The sequence below is a fragment of the Puntigrus tetrazona genome, chromosome 14 (genome assembly GCF_018831695.1).
Source record: "Puntigrus tetrazona isolate hp1 chromosome 14, ASM1883169v1, whole genome shotgun sequence".
Taxonomy (NCBI): Eukaryota; Metazoa; Chordata; class Actinopteri; order Cypriniformes; family Cyprinidae; genus Puntigrus; species Puntigrus tetrazona.
Genome location: NC_056712.1, coordinates 5521938 through 5538161, shown reverse-complemented (window position 1 = coordinate 5538161; position 16224 = coordinate 5521938). Strand labels below are relative to the sequence as shown.

At 38.2% G+C, this 16224-nt stretch overlaps 2 protein-coding genes across 2 annotated transcripts; both read right to left on the bottom strand.

Annotated features, from left to right (window-relative positions):
- Positions 1 to 4296: 4296 nt before the first annotated feature.
- Positions 4297 to 6955, bottom strand: glod5 (glyoxalase domain containing 5). The gene is made up of 4 exons (XM_043257029.1): positions 6716 to 6955; positions 5594 to 5737; positions 5370 to 5525; positions 4297 to 4524 (listed from the first exon to the last, which is right to left on the bottom strand). The coding sequence occupies exons 1-4, from the start codon at positions 6767 to 6769 to the stop codon at positions 4402 to 4404; spliced, it is 477 nt and encodes a 158-aa protein (XP_043112964.1). The 5' UTR covers positions 6770 to 6955; the 3' UTR covers positions 4297 to 4401.
- Positions 6956 to 8500: 1545 nt separating this feature from the next.
- On the bottom strand, positions 8501 to 15863 carry rlim (ring finger protein, LIM domain interacting). Its single transcript, XM_043257028.1, has 4 exons — positions 15722 to 15863; positions 14721 to 14914; positions 11594 to 11698; positions 8501 to 11494 (listed from the first exon to the last, which is right to left on the bottom strand). Exons 2-4 carry the CDS (start codon positions 14887 to 14889, stop codon positions 9864 to 9866), a joined length of 1905 nt encoding a protein of 634 aa, XP_043112963.1. The 5' UTR covers positions 14890 to 14914; positions 15722 to 15863; the 3' UTR covers positions 8501 to 9863.
- Between the last annotated feature and the right edge of the window lie 361 nt (positions 15864 to 16224).

Sequence of the window (16224 nt, the reverse complement as noted above, 5' to 3'; positions counted from 1 at the left end):
CTTTGGATACAGCTGTCTGCTAAATGTTTACTTACTAGCAGGTTAATGGCTTAGCTGAACAAAAGACGCCTTTATCATCTACGTTTAATAGGCCAGCGTATCTCTGTACCACAGACTGTAGAAGAAACTTCCCAAGACATGTTCTCAAGGCATCGAGGACAATGACAGTTATAAATGTATGCATTTTTCCAGGTGACACATGCACCGTGCATTGTCGAACACTCAATAGTGTGCTGCCTAGAAGTGCACATGATGAGTGCGATAAACGTTTCTCCTCAAAGAGTCCTCATCTTACGGTGTTGCCCATCAGATGATATTTGCTGATTTGAATAAAGCATCTGCATTGCATCTATTGTCAGATGTCTCGTCAATGGCGTGGCTTTCGGTAACTGGCGCAGGTTATAGGCAATTCCAGTTTAGAGTTACATGACACCAAGGATCGTCTATAGGTGTGTTGTGAAATAAAATATGCCTTTGTTTTTTGAAACTTCCTTGAAAAGAAACCACAAACAATAGCCTTTAGGTTTCACAACAGTGTTGAATACCACAGCATATTGTCTGTTTTTAGACAAAGATGTTTGATATTCATATGCTGTCAAAAGCGTGTTGGGTAATAGCTTACATTTTCCTGGGAAACTTTTATTATTCAGCCAAAAAAAGCTGAACAAACAATGTCGCGCTTGAAAATGTGACACAGTCAGCAGTCAGCTATGAGGATGTCAAATATACCATTAAACATAGGAAGCCAGGAACACTTTATTACACTTATATTAACTTAAAAGTAAGATAATGAAATCAAAACAGTATCCAGTATATCAGAGAACAGTTTAAAAGTGTTTAATGACCAAACAAATAACAAACTGAAAATAAGGAAGCTCTGATTTGAGGGAAACGAGTCCAATAAATTAGAGTTTTACTGTTCCTCTAAAGCCTCTAAAGTGTTTGCTTTTAAGATTTGACCTCGAAATAAATCAGATACTTAAAGTGTGTGAACGTGTGGTACCAGATATGGAAAAAAAAGCTGATTAGATACCGTAAGTCATTCTAAGATATCATAAATTCCATTCATTGAATTTTAGAAGAAACCAAAAGTGTAGGCTTTACGGGAATTCTATGCTCAACTGTTAACTGAAACATTTATATAATTAAACAAGCAATAACAACTAAAAACCTTATTTTATAAAGTTAATGTTTCAGCATGAAATCTGTCATGTTCAAAGATGAATTAAATATGGTAGTAACGCTTTAGTATAGCGACCACCTCTCACTATTAACTACTTGTTTAGTAGTCTGCCTATTATTAACATTTTGGCCGTTTATTAGTGCTGATCATATTCATCTCTATTACCTAAACCTAACAAAATCCTAACTAATTAGCAGCGAATTGGGAGTTTATTGAGGCAAATGTTTAGATAACAGACAATAATTTTGTTATTCAACAAATTTAAATGTATTAATTTTGCTGTCAAACATATTAATCATTCAATAGAGCATAAATCTAAGTTATATTGAAGGCAATGACTCTTCTGTTCTCCTCTAAAACAGACTGCATCACAAATCAAACGAATGGATTGATATTGTTCAAAAATACGCTGTGCTTTAATCATAATGTCTGTAAAAACTGTAACTCGAATGAATGACCTTAAATACAAACCACTTGAACTTATTTATGCCAAGTGCAAATTTTTACAGAGTATTCACCGAAGTAATAGTGATTAATAAAAGGCATGCGTTACATGGTTAGATAGTCGTCGTAAATACTTTGTACTTAACAGTGAAGGAAACACTACTCGTGGAATTTGATCGTAAGTAAAAGTCAGTATATTCGCAGTTCAGTTGTTTTTAATTATAAAACAGTTTAAATGTTCACAACACTCTTCAATCTCCTAATACTCGAGTGCATATACAGTACATCTGAAGAGATGAACACAAGCTGTGGAAAACCACAGGAAACCACTAATCTACAAAATACCCCGATGAGAAGAACAGGTCTGTCTAAAAACAGCAACTGAAGGTAATGAGTAACTAAAGCCGCCAACAAAAGAAGGGACAGAAACCCAGAAAACCAAGAGGAACTAGTTTATTTTTAGTGATCGTGAAGATCTTGATTAGCTTGGTTCAGATGTGTTTGATTAGTGTGTATGGATGCATGCCTCTGTTAAAAGTCTCGTCTGATGGACTTTTCATTCTGAGAAAATAAATGAAAGTTAATCAGATATCACTGCAAAAAAAAAAAAAAAAAAACGAAAAATCCTAGAATCAGGTTGCATTTACTAGAGCAGGAAAATGACTAAAGATATTTTTGTCTTGTTAATCTTAAATCAAATTCTCTTAACCCGTTGGCAGATAAACTAAATTTATATAATACTTTTGAAAAACATGAAAACAATTTGACCCATTGAAAAAAAAAAAGAACTGGATCCTAAAATAAAGTGTAACTAAGAGGATTTGGGGAAGTAGTGAAATCAAAACAAAACTTTGTAGTAGTATATAATATTTCAAAGACAGAGCTTCAGTAGTCTATCATTTGGAATCATAACTTAAAAATATGAATCCAAAAGTTATGAATCCAAATATGAACATACATAACGAATAATTCGTAATGATTAGAAAATAATTAACACAGCATTAAAGTTTTTATTTATGAAACTGTTACGATCTACAATATAACTTAAATTGAAATTATCCTTAAAAATAGATGTAGGGCATTTTTTTAGATTAAATAGGTGTATTTTTTTATAGTATTAGAAGCAGATTGTTTTATTTTCAGTGATGAGAAACAGATCTTTGAGTTACTTCCTCCTTCATCAGAAGAGTCGAGCCCATGGTCAGGGACTCTGAAACAGATCACTCATGATGAGTGGAACAAGGAATCAGTTTCCTTCAATCATTACACAAAAAGACAGAGAAAACAGGTCACGTATTATCAGTCTCTCATCACTCACCTCTCACGCTCAGAGAATGTGACAATAGGAAATATTAGGGTAATGTGCTACTAAACGCTCGATTTTATCATCAATTACTGTGACGGAAAAAGGAAAAGAGTCCCCACTTTGACCTTGTGCCTGAGATTTATCTCCCTTACAGCAAGTCAGCTGACTGTCTGCAGTTCTGTGTAATAAGATAAATCTGAAAAAAAGATGAAGCGATTCTTGGCACGAAAGACAGTGTTTTGATTCTGATAAGGTGCACTTTTGTGTACATGCGTGTTTTTACATTGTGCTTATATTTTAAAATTGGATTTAAGGATGTAATTACATCTGTAATTAAGTTATCGACTTACACCTTAAACCCCTCACCCATATCCCACCTCAACAGCAGCAAAAACCCTTTCGATCAGTCAAATCAATCAATCAAAGTCCTGTTTGCCGACAGACTGAGTGTTCTTATAAATCGGCATCGTCAGATGAAATGAAAATGATTCGTTTCTTTCTGGTGTTCAGGCTGGAGCAGCCTTGTTCCTGTAGATGTTTTTCTGGATGAAGCCTCTTCAGGACTCACTCACAGATAACAACGGGTCAAACTCTTCAGGAGTTATTTTCCTTCACTGGAAATTTTAGCTATCTACTTGCGTCAGTGAATAAGCGCAATTTACTTATGATCATATTGTATTTCGAAACACTTTTGCTGCTGTTGAGGGTGATATGGGTAAAGGTTAGAGGCAGGTTTGGTGGTATGGGTAGATTTATGAGTGTGTTAAGGTTTACAGTGATATACAGTGACAACATTGATATATAATAAAAGTAATTAGTAACAGATGCAATTACATATAGGTCATTTTAAATGTAAATACAATGTAAAAACATACTCAAAAAGTGCTTTGTACCAAATTAATAATTTGAATGTAACTAGTTAAGACAAGCTAATATAAAGCGGGACCCCTTTTTCATTGTATTTAATCGTTGCTTTCTCCAAGTCAAAGTGCTCTATCTGATCATATAAAAATAAAAAAAGTTCCTGACCTGTGTTTCGTCTTTTCTGAATTACTTTGGTGATACTTGCTGTTTTTATTCATTTACTTGTCATCGCATTTTAAATAGAAAATATATTCATTTAAACGAAGCCTGCTACGTTACATGATCAGTGAAAGACAGAAGAGGTCAAATGGTTTTGGGGAAAAGTGCTAGAGTCAGTAAATTCATCGCACCTCATAATTCCAGTTTAAAATCATGCATTTCAGTATGAGGTCATTTGTGTTTGCACCAAAATGGTTTGTTATTGCAGCAGCCACATAAAGAAGTTATAAAAATAAGTGAATGTTAGCTCAGCTGAAAGCACAAGTGAAAACAACATTGCTGTTTTTATTTGATTAATTTTTATTGCATTTAAAATCATGGCTGGGAAGGCACCGGGGTGCATGTTGGTGTTGACCTCAAGGCAGCGATACAGCGCCCCTGCTGTCTACTGCTGGTAATTGGAGACTTCAATCAAGTTGTTGTCGGGGTCACGGAAGTAGAGGGATCGTATGGGCCCCACGGCGCCGGTCCTGTCCACGGGCCCCTGCTCTATGGTCACGCCACACGCCTGCAACACGCCAGAACCTCAGGATCACGACTTTTTCATCCCAAGTTATTCAGTGAACAGGATGAATTATATTTTGAATTGAAATTCCAAGAAGTGTATTTACTGCTGTACTGGATGCATTTTGTTTTCAGAGTAAGCTACACAAAACTCGCTAGGTATTTTAGTTCGGTGGCAATAATGCTGTTTAAAATTATATCTATGGAATACATTTTCAAATGAATTAACATTAAATAATTAACTTTATTTAATCATTTGTTTTGGCACCTCATTTTGCTCCTGAGTTTAAAACCAACTAATTCTCATTGATTTGTAACTACATGTCTGTAACTCTCACTGTAGACTGTTAGGGTCGGTTTAGGGTTAGTAGAATAAGTTGGCATATACTTGTAAAGTTTCTGATAGTCAGTATGTAGTATGTTGTGGATTCATCTAAATAAAGTGTTAGAAGATATGAAGCAGACAGTCTACTAATACTCTAATGACTGCTAGTTGACATAGTTGTGAAGTTAGTTATTGTTAGTGGAGAATTCAAATAAAGTGTTTTTTTGTTTTTTGCTGTGCGATAGACAAAATAACTGGAAATATTGTATCTCAAATGTGCTTTTTCTGCCTAAATTTGCATACTATTTGCACGTCTACTTTTTAATAAACCAATCAGCATTAATAGCTTTAATTGAACTGCGCTGTTTCTATACTTATATTCAACAAGTCAATAGGTTTATACTCTTTATAGTTTTTTATTGTATTATATTGCTCACTGTGGTTTATAGGATTGTAGTTTATTCCTTCTTTAAAGATGTTAAGTACACTGTGTTGTATCTTTGTCTTTCTTTTTCTTCAATCACCTGGAGGTGGGCAGCGACGGTGGTCAGAGGGGTTTTGGTGATGAAGCACAGGTCAGCTGATCCCGGCGTGGGGGTCTTGGCTTTGGGCTCAAACTCCTTCCCAGCCTGATGCAGGTTGAGCTTTTGCTCTCCAAAGCTCAGAGCTTTCCGGTCTCCCTGAAGAGACACGATTACTCAGACTCTGCCGCCACCGTGTGGTATTATTTGAACAGAGAGAGATTTACCTTAAAAGTGACGACCTCCATCCCCAAAACCTCGGAGTAGAAATGCGTGGTTGTCTTCAGATCTCGAACCGTGAGCACCAGGTGGTCCAGATGACTGACGTCAACGGGACAAGAACTTTTATAGCGGAGTCCACCGAGAAACAACTGAGGGTGAAAATCACATTATAAAATACCAAAATGATGCAAGCAGATATTTTTGCGATGCATGTGCACATATACACACAAATTCAGCCTTTCATGCTCATAATCAACAGCTTAAAATCAATAGGTCTATTTTCTTCTTCTTTTGTTATTATACTCCTCACAATGGTTTATGCAATTGTGGTAATGATTTTTGCCTTTTTGACCAATTTCAAAATAAATCAACTCTTTTTTTGCTTTTTCCTCAATTATTCTGATTCCTACACTACAAAAAGATATTTTTAAGATACTTTTATTCAGCAAGGATGCATTAAATGGATCAAAAGTGAAAGATATTCATAATGCTATTTATATTTATATAAATTTATATAAAAAAGTTTCAAATAAATCCTGTTTATTAAACTTTCTTTAACAAAATCCTGAGAAAATGTATCACGTTTTCCACAAAATATAATAAATAGAGTAATGATGCTGAAAATATAGCTTTGATCACAGAAATAAATTATATTTTAACATAGAAACGCGTTATTTTAAATTATAATATTACTGTTTTGCTGTATTTTTATTTCAAATCTATTCTTAGACAACATAAGTGTAAAAACATAAAAATATCTTAATTATTCAAAACTCTTGATTGGTGTGTAAAGGTTTTTCTTAATCAGATAAGATATACAGCCTTCCAATCCACACAGTTACTTCTGACTTCTTGATTCTAATATCTGAAGCATGCATTTTCTGTAAAAATGATTCGCATTGTTAAAGCGCTATACAAATAAATGTGAACGGAACCGGAAACGGTAAAGACCGTCCAGGTAGAGTCTAACAGAGGCCTCCCTCTGAGCCAATCAGTGGCCGAATGTCAAGTTCCCTAATTAATATTCATGAGTCAAGCCTTCATCGTACTACGATTCATAAATTCGCTTCCAGGAAATATTTTAGAGTGACTAAACGCTGTTAATCTGTTAGTAACTTCGCTGTTACCTTGCCGTGGGTCGAGTAAGAACGGAGAAAAGTGCTGCATGCGCGTAGAGCCATTTTATCACCGACGATATCACCTGTGCTAACCTGCCTGAGCTCACAAAATCACAGAAACAAAACTAACTGGAAAAATAACCGCCAGTAACTGCCCTAATCACTCTCTCACACACCGTACAGACTCACATAGCACAGAAACAAACTATAAGAGAGTAAGTTACTGGAATGGGCGGCGCTTAGCGGCCCGGAAGATGACTGTAATGAGTCAAATACGATTGTCTAAACGATACTTATTTTTTTTTTAAATAGATGTATTTTAATTCACAGTCTGCGAAAATGTATCGGTGTCGTTAGACTACTGTAATGATCACTCAGCCACGAGCATCGTGTTGAAGGTGTTGTCTCGTGGAAGCTGTTTCTTTTCTCAGCGCTGGTCAGGATGAACCAATCACCGCTTGAGTGTCACACGTATGGAGTTTCATGTCTAAATCAAGCTACAAAATGGAGAAAAGTACAGTACAGTAAAACAAACTGCAGTGTTCCTCACCTAGCGTATTGTATATAATGACATATACAATCAAACTAAAAATTACTCAGACGCCAGTTATGTTTTTACAAGGTTGCAGGACACTATATTTCAAATAAGTGTGGATATCAAAATAAGCAGATCACTCTTCATACAGTGGACTATCAGTAAAATTGATTTTTTAATTTAATTGCTAAAGCGTTAATTACTTGGTAACTGGTTGAGCTATTGGTATTGTGCATTTAAATTCAACAGCTCACAGATATTCAACCCAATTTATCACATACTTTTCCATCAAATTTATTTGAGATTATCAAGATGAATTTGTTTGACACCGTTTAACTCAGAGTTCTTGTAATATTTTATTACCATTATCTAAACTATATTGAATAAACTGACAATGTGAGAAATACCGAAGGTGTCTGAACAACTTTTGGTTTGACAAATATATATTAGTTACTGAATATTACCATCAACGCTTGTGGAATGGGTTAGAGCTTCTCATTACAAATGCCTGGATGCATACAGTGATGTCAGATTGAAAAATATGGACTGGAAAAGTGGTATGCGATGAACACTGATGATGAAATATTACATCCACTGATAAATGTAGTCCAGTTAGTTAATGTTCAATGGTATATGGTGTCAATGGACCTTATCCTTAAAGTTTCATGATTTAAATGTATAATGTTCATCAGCTTCCATATAACTATGCATTAAGATTAATACAACAGCTACTTTTTGAGAGGTCTTTTCAATTCATAGATCATCTTGACTAAAGTTTACCATAACCATTCAAAACAACTGCACCAAGGTGCATATATGCGCAACTTGTTTGCTTGCTTTTGTTTTTTCAAAACAAACCGTCGCAGTCACGTTGCTGTACATGTTTTTTTTTTATTGTAATATACAAATAACATTATGGCTTGATGAAGCCAGAACAAGACCGATCAATATTTAGTAAGTCGTCTCTCCTCCAAGCAGAAAGTGTGCAACGTCTGTGTGCAGTAAGCACTGGTGTGATGCAAGCAAACGTCACCAAAAAGAAAACCCCAAGTATAACTGAAAATAATGCTGAACAGTTGCGGAAAACCAGTATTATTGGTAAATACAAAATTCCTTTGAACAGGAATGCGAGGAACCAATAAAAAAACCTTTCACAGCATATTATGTAGTAATGTATTGCTAAATTAGACTGGCTGATTGACTGCAAGCTTCCACAGCAGCACTAAACGTGACGGCGAGGCCACAGAGAAACGGTCAAGTGAGGAAATCATTTTATTCATTTTAAACACAGCAAACTGTAAGCTAGTCAAAAGATGACTCAAAATATAAGCTATAAATATGATGCTGACAAAATTAAGAAATTCTATCGAGTAACTCGCTCTTATAATACATGACCTCTGAACATAAGAATATGCATTTTGAACAATGGTTGGCTTGCTTATGATACATGAAATGTTGACGTAACTCATGGTGGAGAACATTATGCTTAGGGTTAGTATCCCAAGTCAACACAGAAACAAAATAGACAGATATTTCTTCTATTGTTTCTAAATAACACTGCATTTGATTTTCTAGCATGGGACTAAAGGACCTTAGCTCCCATATGAACCAACCATTACATAATGAGAAAAATAATTTCCTCCTCAGAGTAAGATAAACGATGCTATTCTCAATGTACAGAACTGTTAGAAAAACTTCCATTTAAGTCTTCATTTTAAATGTTAATATTTACAGACTACAACATACAAGTCAATATGTCAAAACGTCCTTTACATTTTCCTTATTAGCATTGCACGACATTGCCTATACGTAGTCAAGTTTTTTCTTAAGATAAATGAAGTAGATTGGAGTCAGCCAACTGATGCTTCATCGTCCTTTGGGAAGACGGGCAGAAATACAACCTGATGTGTCCATGTAGCATATTTACAGCCTTTTGTGTTTGTAACTGTAAAAAGTGTCTGGCCAAATGCTTTTCCAAACCCATATCACTTAACACCTCCAAAAGCCAAATCAAAATCAAATCTATACAGGATGACAAATTCACTCAGAACTACTGTGAAATTTACTACTACTTATCTGTTTTTTGTCATTTATGATAACGGTGCAGCTTGAACATCACACACTATGCTTTCAACCAACACTGTATGAAACCAAAATCATGTTAGATGCAGTAGTTTCAATGCATTTTCCAATTGAAATGTATTTGTGCATGAGCAGATTACACTTTTCTTGATCCTTAATGCTATTCTCAATGCTCAAATTATTCATTTTTATTAAAATGCAACCTTATAATTTGATACGGAACGCATAAAAGTACTCAAATCTCTCTTTTAGAATTAAAGTATGTACCACTCGTTGCCCCTCAAACTAATGGTGACGTTGAGTATAAGTAAATGATCAGGTCTCCATCTTGCACCAATATTTATTCCACTGTAAGATGGGGCAAAATACACTGATGTGTAAATTGGAGGAAACCAGCAAATCTGATATAACTTATTGATGGCTTCATATAGGATGCGTGGGAAAAAAAAAAAAATCTCAATACGAGTTCTCACATGACTAGGTAATAAATGTAAAAGGAAGGGAGGAAGTGATTTCGAAGTGCCACAAATCCAACTATGGCTAGACGACACTCTCTCTGTTGGTGGAAACCAGAACCGCCCTGCGGCAAATAGGGCAGGTGGAGTTCTCCGAGAGCCAGCGGTCAATACAGTGCACATGGTATTCGTGAGAGCAGGGCAGCTTCCGTAATTTGTTGCCTTCGGCGTACTCTGTGATGCAGACGCTACAGGTTTTGAGCGCGTCGCTCTCACCGAAGTTTCGCATGGACAGGTTGTCGATCTGCTCTTTGGTGAGACCTCTGGGCTGGTCGTCATCTTCCTCATTGAGCAAGAAGAAGTGCGCGAGTCGCAGAAAGGGCAGAGAGCCGGTTTCATCCAAGCTGATGGGCGCCCGCTGTCTGCCTCGGTTCTCCCGAGGACTGTTCGCACCGGACGCTCCACCATCCACTTCCCTCTCCTCTGTCCGTGCCTCTAATCCCCCCTGGTTCGAGCCTCCGTTCCCAGGAAGGTAGGAGTCCACTTCACTTGCAGCGGCTCCGGTGGGAGCATCAGGGTTACCCAGTCCATCCGAGAGGTCTGCAGCTGGACTGTCTTCACGGTTCGAGTCGGGATAGTCTGAGTCCATAAAGTAGCTAAGTTCACCAAAGCCAGTCATGATCTGGCGGATCATAGACTGCAGAGCCAAAGAAGTGGCCTCCCCGAGTCCAGTGTCCGAGATCCTGCGAATGGGAATGCGGATAGTGCTGACGTACGTTCTGACTCCTGCCCGTTCCGATCGGGAGAAGGTCCGCCGGAAACCCCCGCGCTCAGTCTCGTACAGTAAAGTGTTGTTGGAGGTCTGCGAACGAGACCTAGTACGGTTAGCGATGCTGTCTCTCTGGCGGTACTCTCCGGGACGCACCCTGCGTACCTGCAAGTCCAGCATTATAGTCGGAGGACGACGACCCGAGGCTCCTGCTTCTCCAGCAGCTGCCTCCCTCTCCTGCGGTGTTCCAGGTAACTCGGAAGCTGCTTCCGATTCTTGAGTTTCTGTTTCCACAGTGCTCTGTCTAGACAGGAACAGCTGCCGAGTCCGCGAGCTTCCCTCGACCTGGGGCTCTGGAAGGATATCAGGGTTGCGAGAAGGCAGACCATGCTGGGCAGGAGGAAGTCCGTCCAATCTTTCGAGGCTGAGTGGCGAGCGACCTCTGGCGGTGCGAGCCCTTGTCCGTCGCTGCTCTGGGCTTCTACTGCGAGCTCTAATTTGACCCCTACGTGGTTGCTCTACTGGGGGCAAAGTTGGGGGAGCTGGAGTTGGTGGACTTGGTGCAATAACTTCCGTGCTTTGGGACAGGGTGCTAGGAACGGGAAGCTCTGGCTCTACTATAACCGCCAACTCATCGACAACTGGTTCCTCAACCACCTCTGCAGTCTCCATAAGACTCTCGGGCTCAGGCACAGGGCCATCTGGTCTTTCTTGGCCCCCTTCCAGCCTTTCCGTCTGCGTTTGCTGCTCAGCTATGTTGCGATTGACATTGATCTCCAAGCTGAAGCGGAAATCGCCACTGTTGGGATTGGTTTGGCTCACGGCCCGCCATGATTGGTTACCCCGGTATCCACTCCTTGTTGTATTCCCCGTCTGTCGTACAGTGTTGAGCCAGTCGAGAAGGGTCTCCCCACTGGGGTTTTCCTCAGTGCCCTCCATCTCTGTTGCTGAGAATGACAAGAATTTTACTTATAAAATGGAAGATTTACAGGGAACGTCATATAGATAATACGGATTCAGTATAAAGAGAAAAACAGTTCACTTACGAGCAGGCCCTTCCCTTCTCTCCTCAGTGGAGCCATTGCTAGGCGACTCAGGGCCATCCTTGACCTGCCGAAGGCGGCTTAACAGTTCATCTGCCGTAATTTCACCTGACCAAGAAACAAATGGGTTAGAACTGAGATGCCAGGGAAAGAGTGGCGATTTCGCAGAAACGTAAAGTCATCCTGACTGATCCAATGCATTAATCATAGTTTTACAGGTCAACCTTTTTTTTTTTTAAATACTCCATGAAATTCTATGGCTTTTAGTTTGAGGTCATCTAGAATTCAGTTTCAAATTAAATTAACACAAGCCAAGTATGCATAAACAGCCCATCAGAGATGGGTCCAAAAACTGATGCACAAAGAAGAAATTCCAAATGCTTATCCAATAAAATGCTGTCTAGAATAATTTCCCTTTAATACCACCTGCCTTTGAGCATTAACGTGTGTGAAGTTTATAACAAAGTTGCAGTCAAACTCACCATTTCTAGAAGGAATTTCAACACAGTAAAAAAAACAGCTTGTAAACCAATGGTGGCTGATACGGTGAAATGTCAATGAAAGACTGTATGGTAACTAAAATATAATATTGCGCTTAACTATTAGCATTGCAAGAACACATTTTAATAAATACAAGCAGTCTAAATGTTTTGGATGTTCCTAAGCTCACTTTTTTATTTGCATATTTTAGGTGTCCTTGTCATTGACCGGATGAACTGTGCGTTTCTTCTCTTTACAGATAATATATACTGCAGCAACGTTACAGTAATATGCAAAAAGGAGATATAAATTAAAGAGCTTTCTTTGGGAAGAGAAGTATTAATAACAAGATCCAGATGTAATAAAGTGAAATAATAAATAATAATAATAATTATAAAATAAATAGATATTTAACAGATAATAAATGAGTGAGTGCAGAATAAAAATGAAAAAGCAAAGAACCCACAAAAATTATGCTTTTTTGGCTCAGTCCATAAAAAGTGACGTGGTTATTTGCTTTGGTTATTATGTGTCTTCGGTGATCTGATCACAGTCCATTCATAATGGGTGCATTTACATCTGCCATTAAAAATGTGGTTAAGTTGAGATTTGATGTTACTGCCAAATGTAAAAAAGGGCTAAATGTTTTAGTGTTCACAAGATCGGGGCATTTCAAATGATGTGACAACATATCCAATGTTTAATTTCTTCTGTTGGAGTTTTGCCGTCAGGTGCGTGTTTTCAAACTGTCTAATATTTATGCAGTAGCTGTCCAGAAAGACTCCTCATTCAACAGCAACAGAACAAGACAGTACTGAAAACCTCCAGACGTACCAGGACAAGAAATGTCCATTCAAAGCCATCTCCTGGCAGGGTGAACGGCTAAAAGACGCTCCAAAATAACATTACTTTCCACTGTCCTGGGACATGAAAGCATCGGGTGTCTTCATAGGTTTGTGTCACGCCTGACTAATTGTTTCTGAGCACATTAACAAAAGCGAACCATTCAAATAAAATGCAAACCTAAACTGTAAAATGTTTGCTTACAAAATAACCTAACTTGGAATAGAAGGCCCGTGGTCTCGCAATTTCTGATTTAAAACAAAACGATGAGCTTGTTCCGTAGCTTTAACCCTACACGAATCTCTCTCATTTATTCACGCGTGTTCTTAACATTGAACAATAAATAAAAGAAACTAAAATATTTGACCGAGACAGCTATGTTTAAGAAATCCTTTTCCTGAACTCAATGTGGAAAAGATTTCATTTTATGAAGAAATTTAGATAATATTAGTTTTTAATGCTGTTTAACGAGGCGACAGATTGCTGTAAAGGCATGCAAAATGATCATCTCTTTCAGTTTTCTATTAGTTATAACAAAATGAACAGAAAGTACAACTTACTAGTTTATCATTCATGTAAATTTACACATACCTTAATAAAGCCATTCAATGTCAACATCTACTAAAAACACCTAGAGAGGAGCAATTTGCTATATAGCCATATACTATTTAGTGTATATGCATACATGTATGTTTGCAAAAAACTCTTACGACAGCCACTGTTTGAAAGTTTATATTTAATAATAAATTGGAGAAATATAATGAAAAGGTTTATTGAAACCTTGCTGTACGTCTAATGCAAATGTCTGTAAACAACAAATGAGGTTAATTCATTGATGAAAGCACACGTGAACCAGACGTTGCAGCCAAAAGTACGGTGCCATGTTTGGAAAGGAATACTGTAGAGGTCAAATGTCAAAGTCTCTTTCTTATAGGGGCATGGTTAAGCGTATTCTGCCCAAGCCTACAAACTGACGCCAGAGAAGGAACGCCATTCCAGAGAGGAAGCAAATGGTCCGATTTTGATTGAAGGCTTTTTTGAAGATTTGAAGGCACAGATTGGTTGTTCACCTTAACAATTTGTGCTGACAAAATAAATATTGTATATTTCCATTTCCTGCAGCCTTTAAGTAACAGTCGTGACTGAATAAAAGCTTTTGTCGTTAGCAGACAGTTGCTTTAGGTGCATCACTAGCCGTGACTGGTCACGGATCTCATTACTGGTTCTCACCACCGCCATCAAACCTGGTGTGGAGATGTTTAAATGAGAGTTACAGCGGAATAGAGCTTTTGTGTAATAAGTGTAATGAACTTGGGTCTGCTCCTCGCACCTAGCCGTTTTATGGATTTCGAAGCCTTGCGATATTACAGTACGGACTGGGGATCTTTTTTTGGAGTCGCTGTCTCTTTTACTGTACGGAGAAGAGCAGCACAGAAGTTTTTTTTCTGTGAATCTGATTGACCCTTCAGATACCCAAAAGGGATATTAGATCCACAGAACGAAACGACATATAATGCCTGCAATGGAGAAGAAGCCATTTTGCTGGCATCACATGCACCTTGTATAATTGCTTTAATAAGCATCTCGTATCAAGCACAGTCATGTTACTCTACGCCGACTGAAACCCAGCAGCAACTATAGCTTCAGCTTCAACCAAGTAGAATTATCCATTAGACTGCCGAAACCTTCATTCAGTTTACAAGCAAAAACAGAAAGAACATGCTGCTCTGTTACACCAAAGTACCTCTGTAAAGCACATTTAGTTTTGTAATTTTGATAAAAATGTTTCACAAAACCAAAGGTTTACCAGGGGTGCCGAGCAGATTGTTGTCTCTCATGAGCCGATAGTCTTCCTCGCTGAGATTGTTGACGAACTGGTAGAAGGCCTCTTCTCTGTCCAGACGGTCCAGCTGTCTTCTGCGTTGTATTTCTGATTGATCGCTGCTGCCCTGATCTGCATTATCCTGACCCTCCATCACTGCGACCAGCTGTCAGATCCAACTACACACAAAAGGCAGAAACAACACGTTAGTGTCAATCAGAGCAAACACACACAGACACACCGCGTGCAGCTGAACATGACATGTACCTGTAATAAATAAATTAGCAATCATCCATTACTTGCTACACGACACCATCTATCAAATGATAATACTGGCAGGAGACGACCACACAGTTCCTGTACGTGTATAGGTGTGTGTTTTACTGTTACCTGAAGCTAATCAAACTATTTAAAACGGGAGAGCGCTAATAATATTTTCAAGCCGTTAAAGAGTAACGTGATATTAAGAGTTAAGGACTGTGATCTCTCAAATCTGTTCCAATATAATTAGCTGACTGCAAGCAGAGACTGAAAACAAAATGGCATCAGCGAGCTAAACAGGCTAAAGGCTAAAGCTCAAGAATTTCAAGGAAGGCAACCTTTACGTGTGTCCTTGATGCCAGATACAATCAACACAATAAACGAATTACCAATATAAGTCAGATCGCGAATTTGCTACTAAAACATCAAAGCAATATGAGCATTATTACATCTTCGGCGTATTTCGCAATGTGTGACGACAAACCTCTCGCAACCATGAACTGAGGAAAAGGGAGAAAGCTAATGCTAGCTGTAGCATGAGCACAAACCGGGTTTAAGCTCGCTCGCACGGCCTAAGGGAAACAGCGATCTCGTTCGTGCTAAGCTAAGGCGAAGCTAACGTTAGCACGGCTATGAGATAAAAACAGGCAGCAGTCAGCGAGCTCTCCGTCATTTCGACGATCGCAACAACTGACTCGCCAAATGTGAAAAACGCGGAAGAATACCTTAATAAACGCGTCGAAGCCTTATCTAGTCACGGTCAGTGTCTGCCTCGTAGATGTTTGTAAATGTTAATCTTGACAGCTATTCAGGAGTTCATTTTCTCAAGCGTCTCTTCAGCTTCGAATCTACTTCCGGTGTGCGGAACTGTGCGGAAACGTAATACAACTTAAAAGTCTCAATCATCGTATTTAACAGATAGGATATATGCGACGGGCTTAACGGAGAACATTGGTATTCAGATTGCCACATATTTAGATCCAAGTAAAAGAGATTTACCTGAAAGATGCATTCTTACACCACCTCACCTTCAATATTACACAGAATAACAATAACATTTAGATTTTATACTATTTGTATATATAAAAAAGATAACACAAACACAGTTTTACGTGCGCACATTGATTACTGTAATTAACAAATTGTTTCAAAATAGACAGAGCTTAACTTTTATTATGAAATTCTAATAGAGACACCGGAAGAGCCAAACGAAGCTTGTTTATTTATT

Excerpts from the sequence above, each read along its gene's own strand:
- glod5 (XM_043257029.1), bottom strand. The coding sequence starts at position 6,769 with ATGGCTCTACGCGCATGCAGCACTTTTCTCCGTTCTTACTCGACCCAC. Across the intron at positions 5,738-6,715 it reads CTTACTCGACCCACGGCAAG|TTGTTTCTCGGTGGACTCCG; the intron begins GTAACAGCGAAG and ends TTTCACCCTCAG. Across the intron at positions 4,525-5,369 it reads CCGTCGCTGCCCACCTCCAG|GCGTGTGGCGTGACCATAGA; the intron begins GTGATTGAAGAA and ends GGCGTGTTGCAG.
- rlim (XM_043257028.1), bottom strand. The coding sequence starts at position 14,889 with ATGGAGGGTCAGGATAATGCAGATCAGGGCAGCAGCGATCAATCAGAA. Across the intron at positions 11,699-14,720 it reads CAATCTGCTCGGCACCCCTG|GTGAAATTACGGCAGATGAA; the intron begins GTAAACCTTTGG and ends TTTCTTGGTCAG. Across the intron at positions 11,495-11,593 it reads GAGAAGGGAAGGGCCTGCTC|CAACAGAGATGGAGGGCACT; the intron begins GTAAGTGAACTG and ends TGTCATTCTCAG.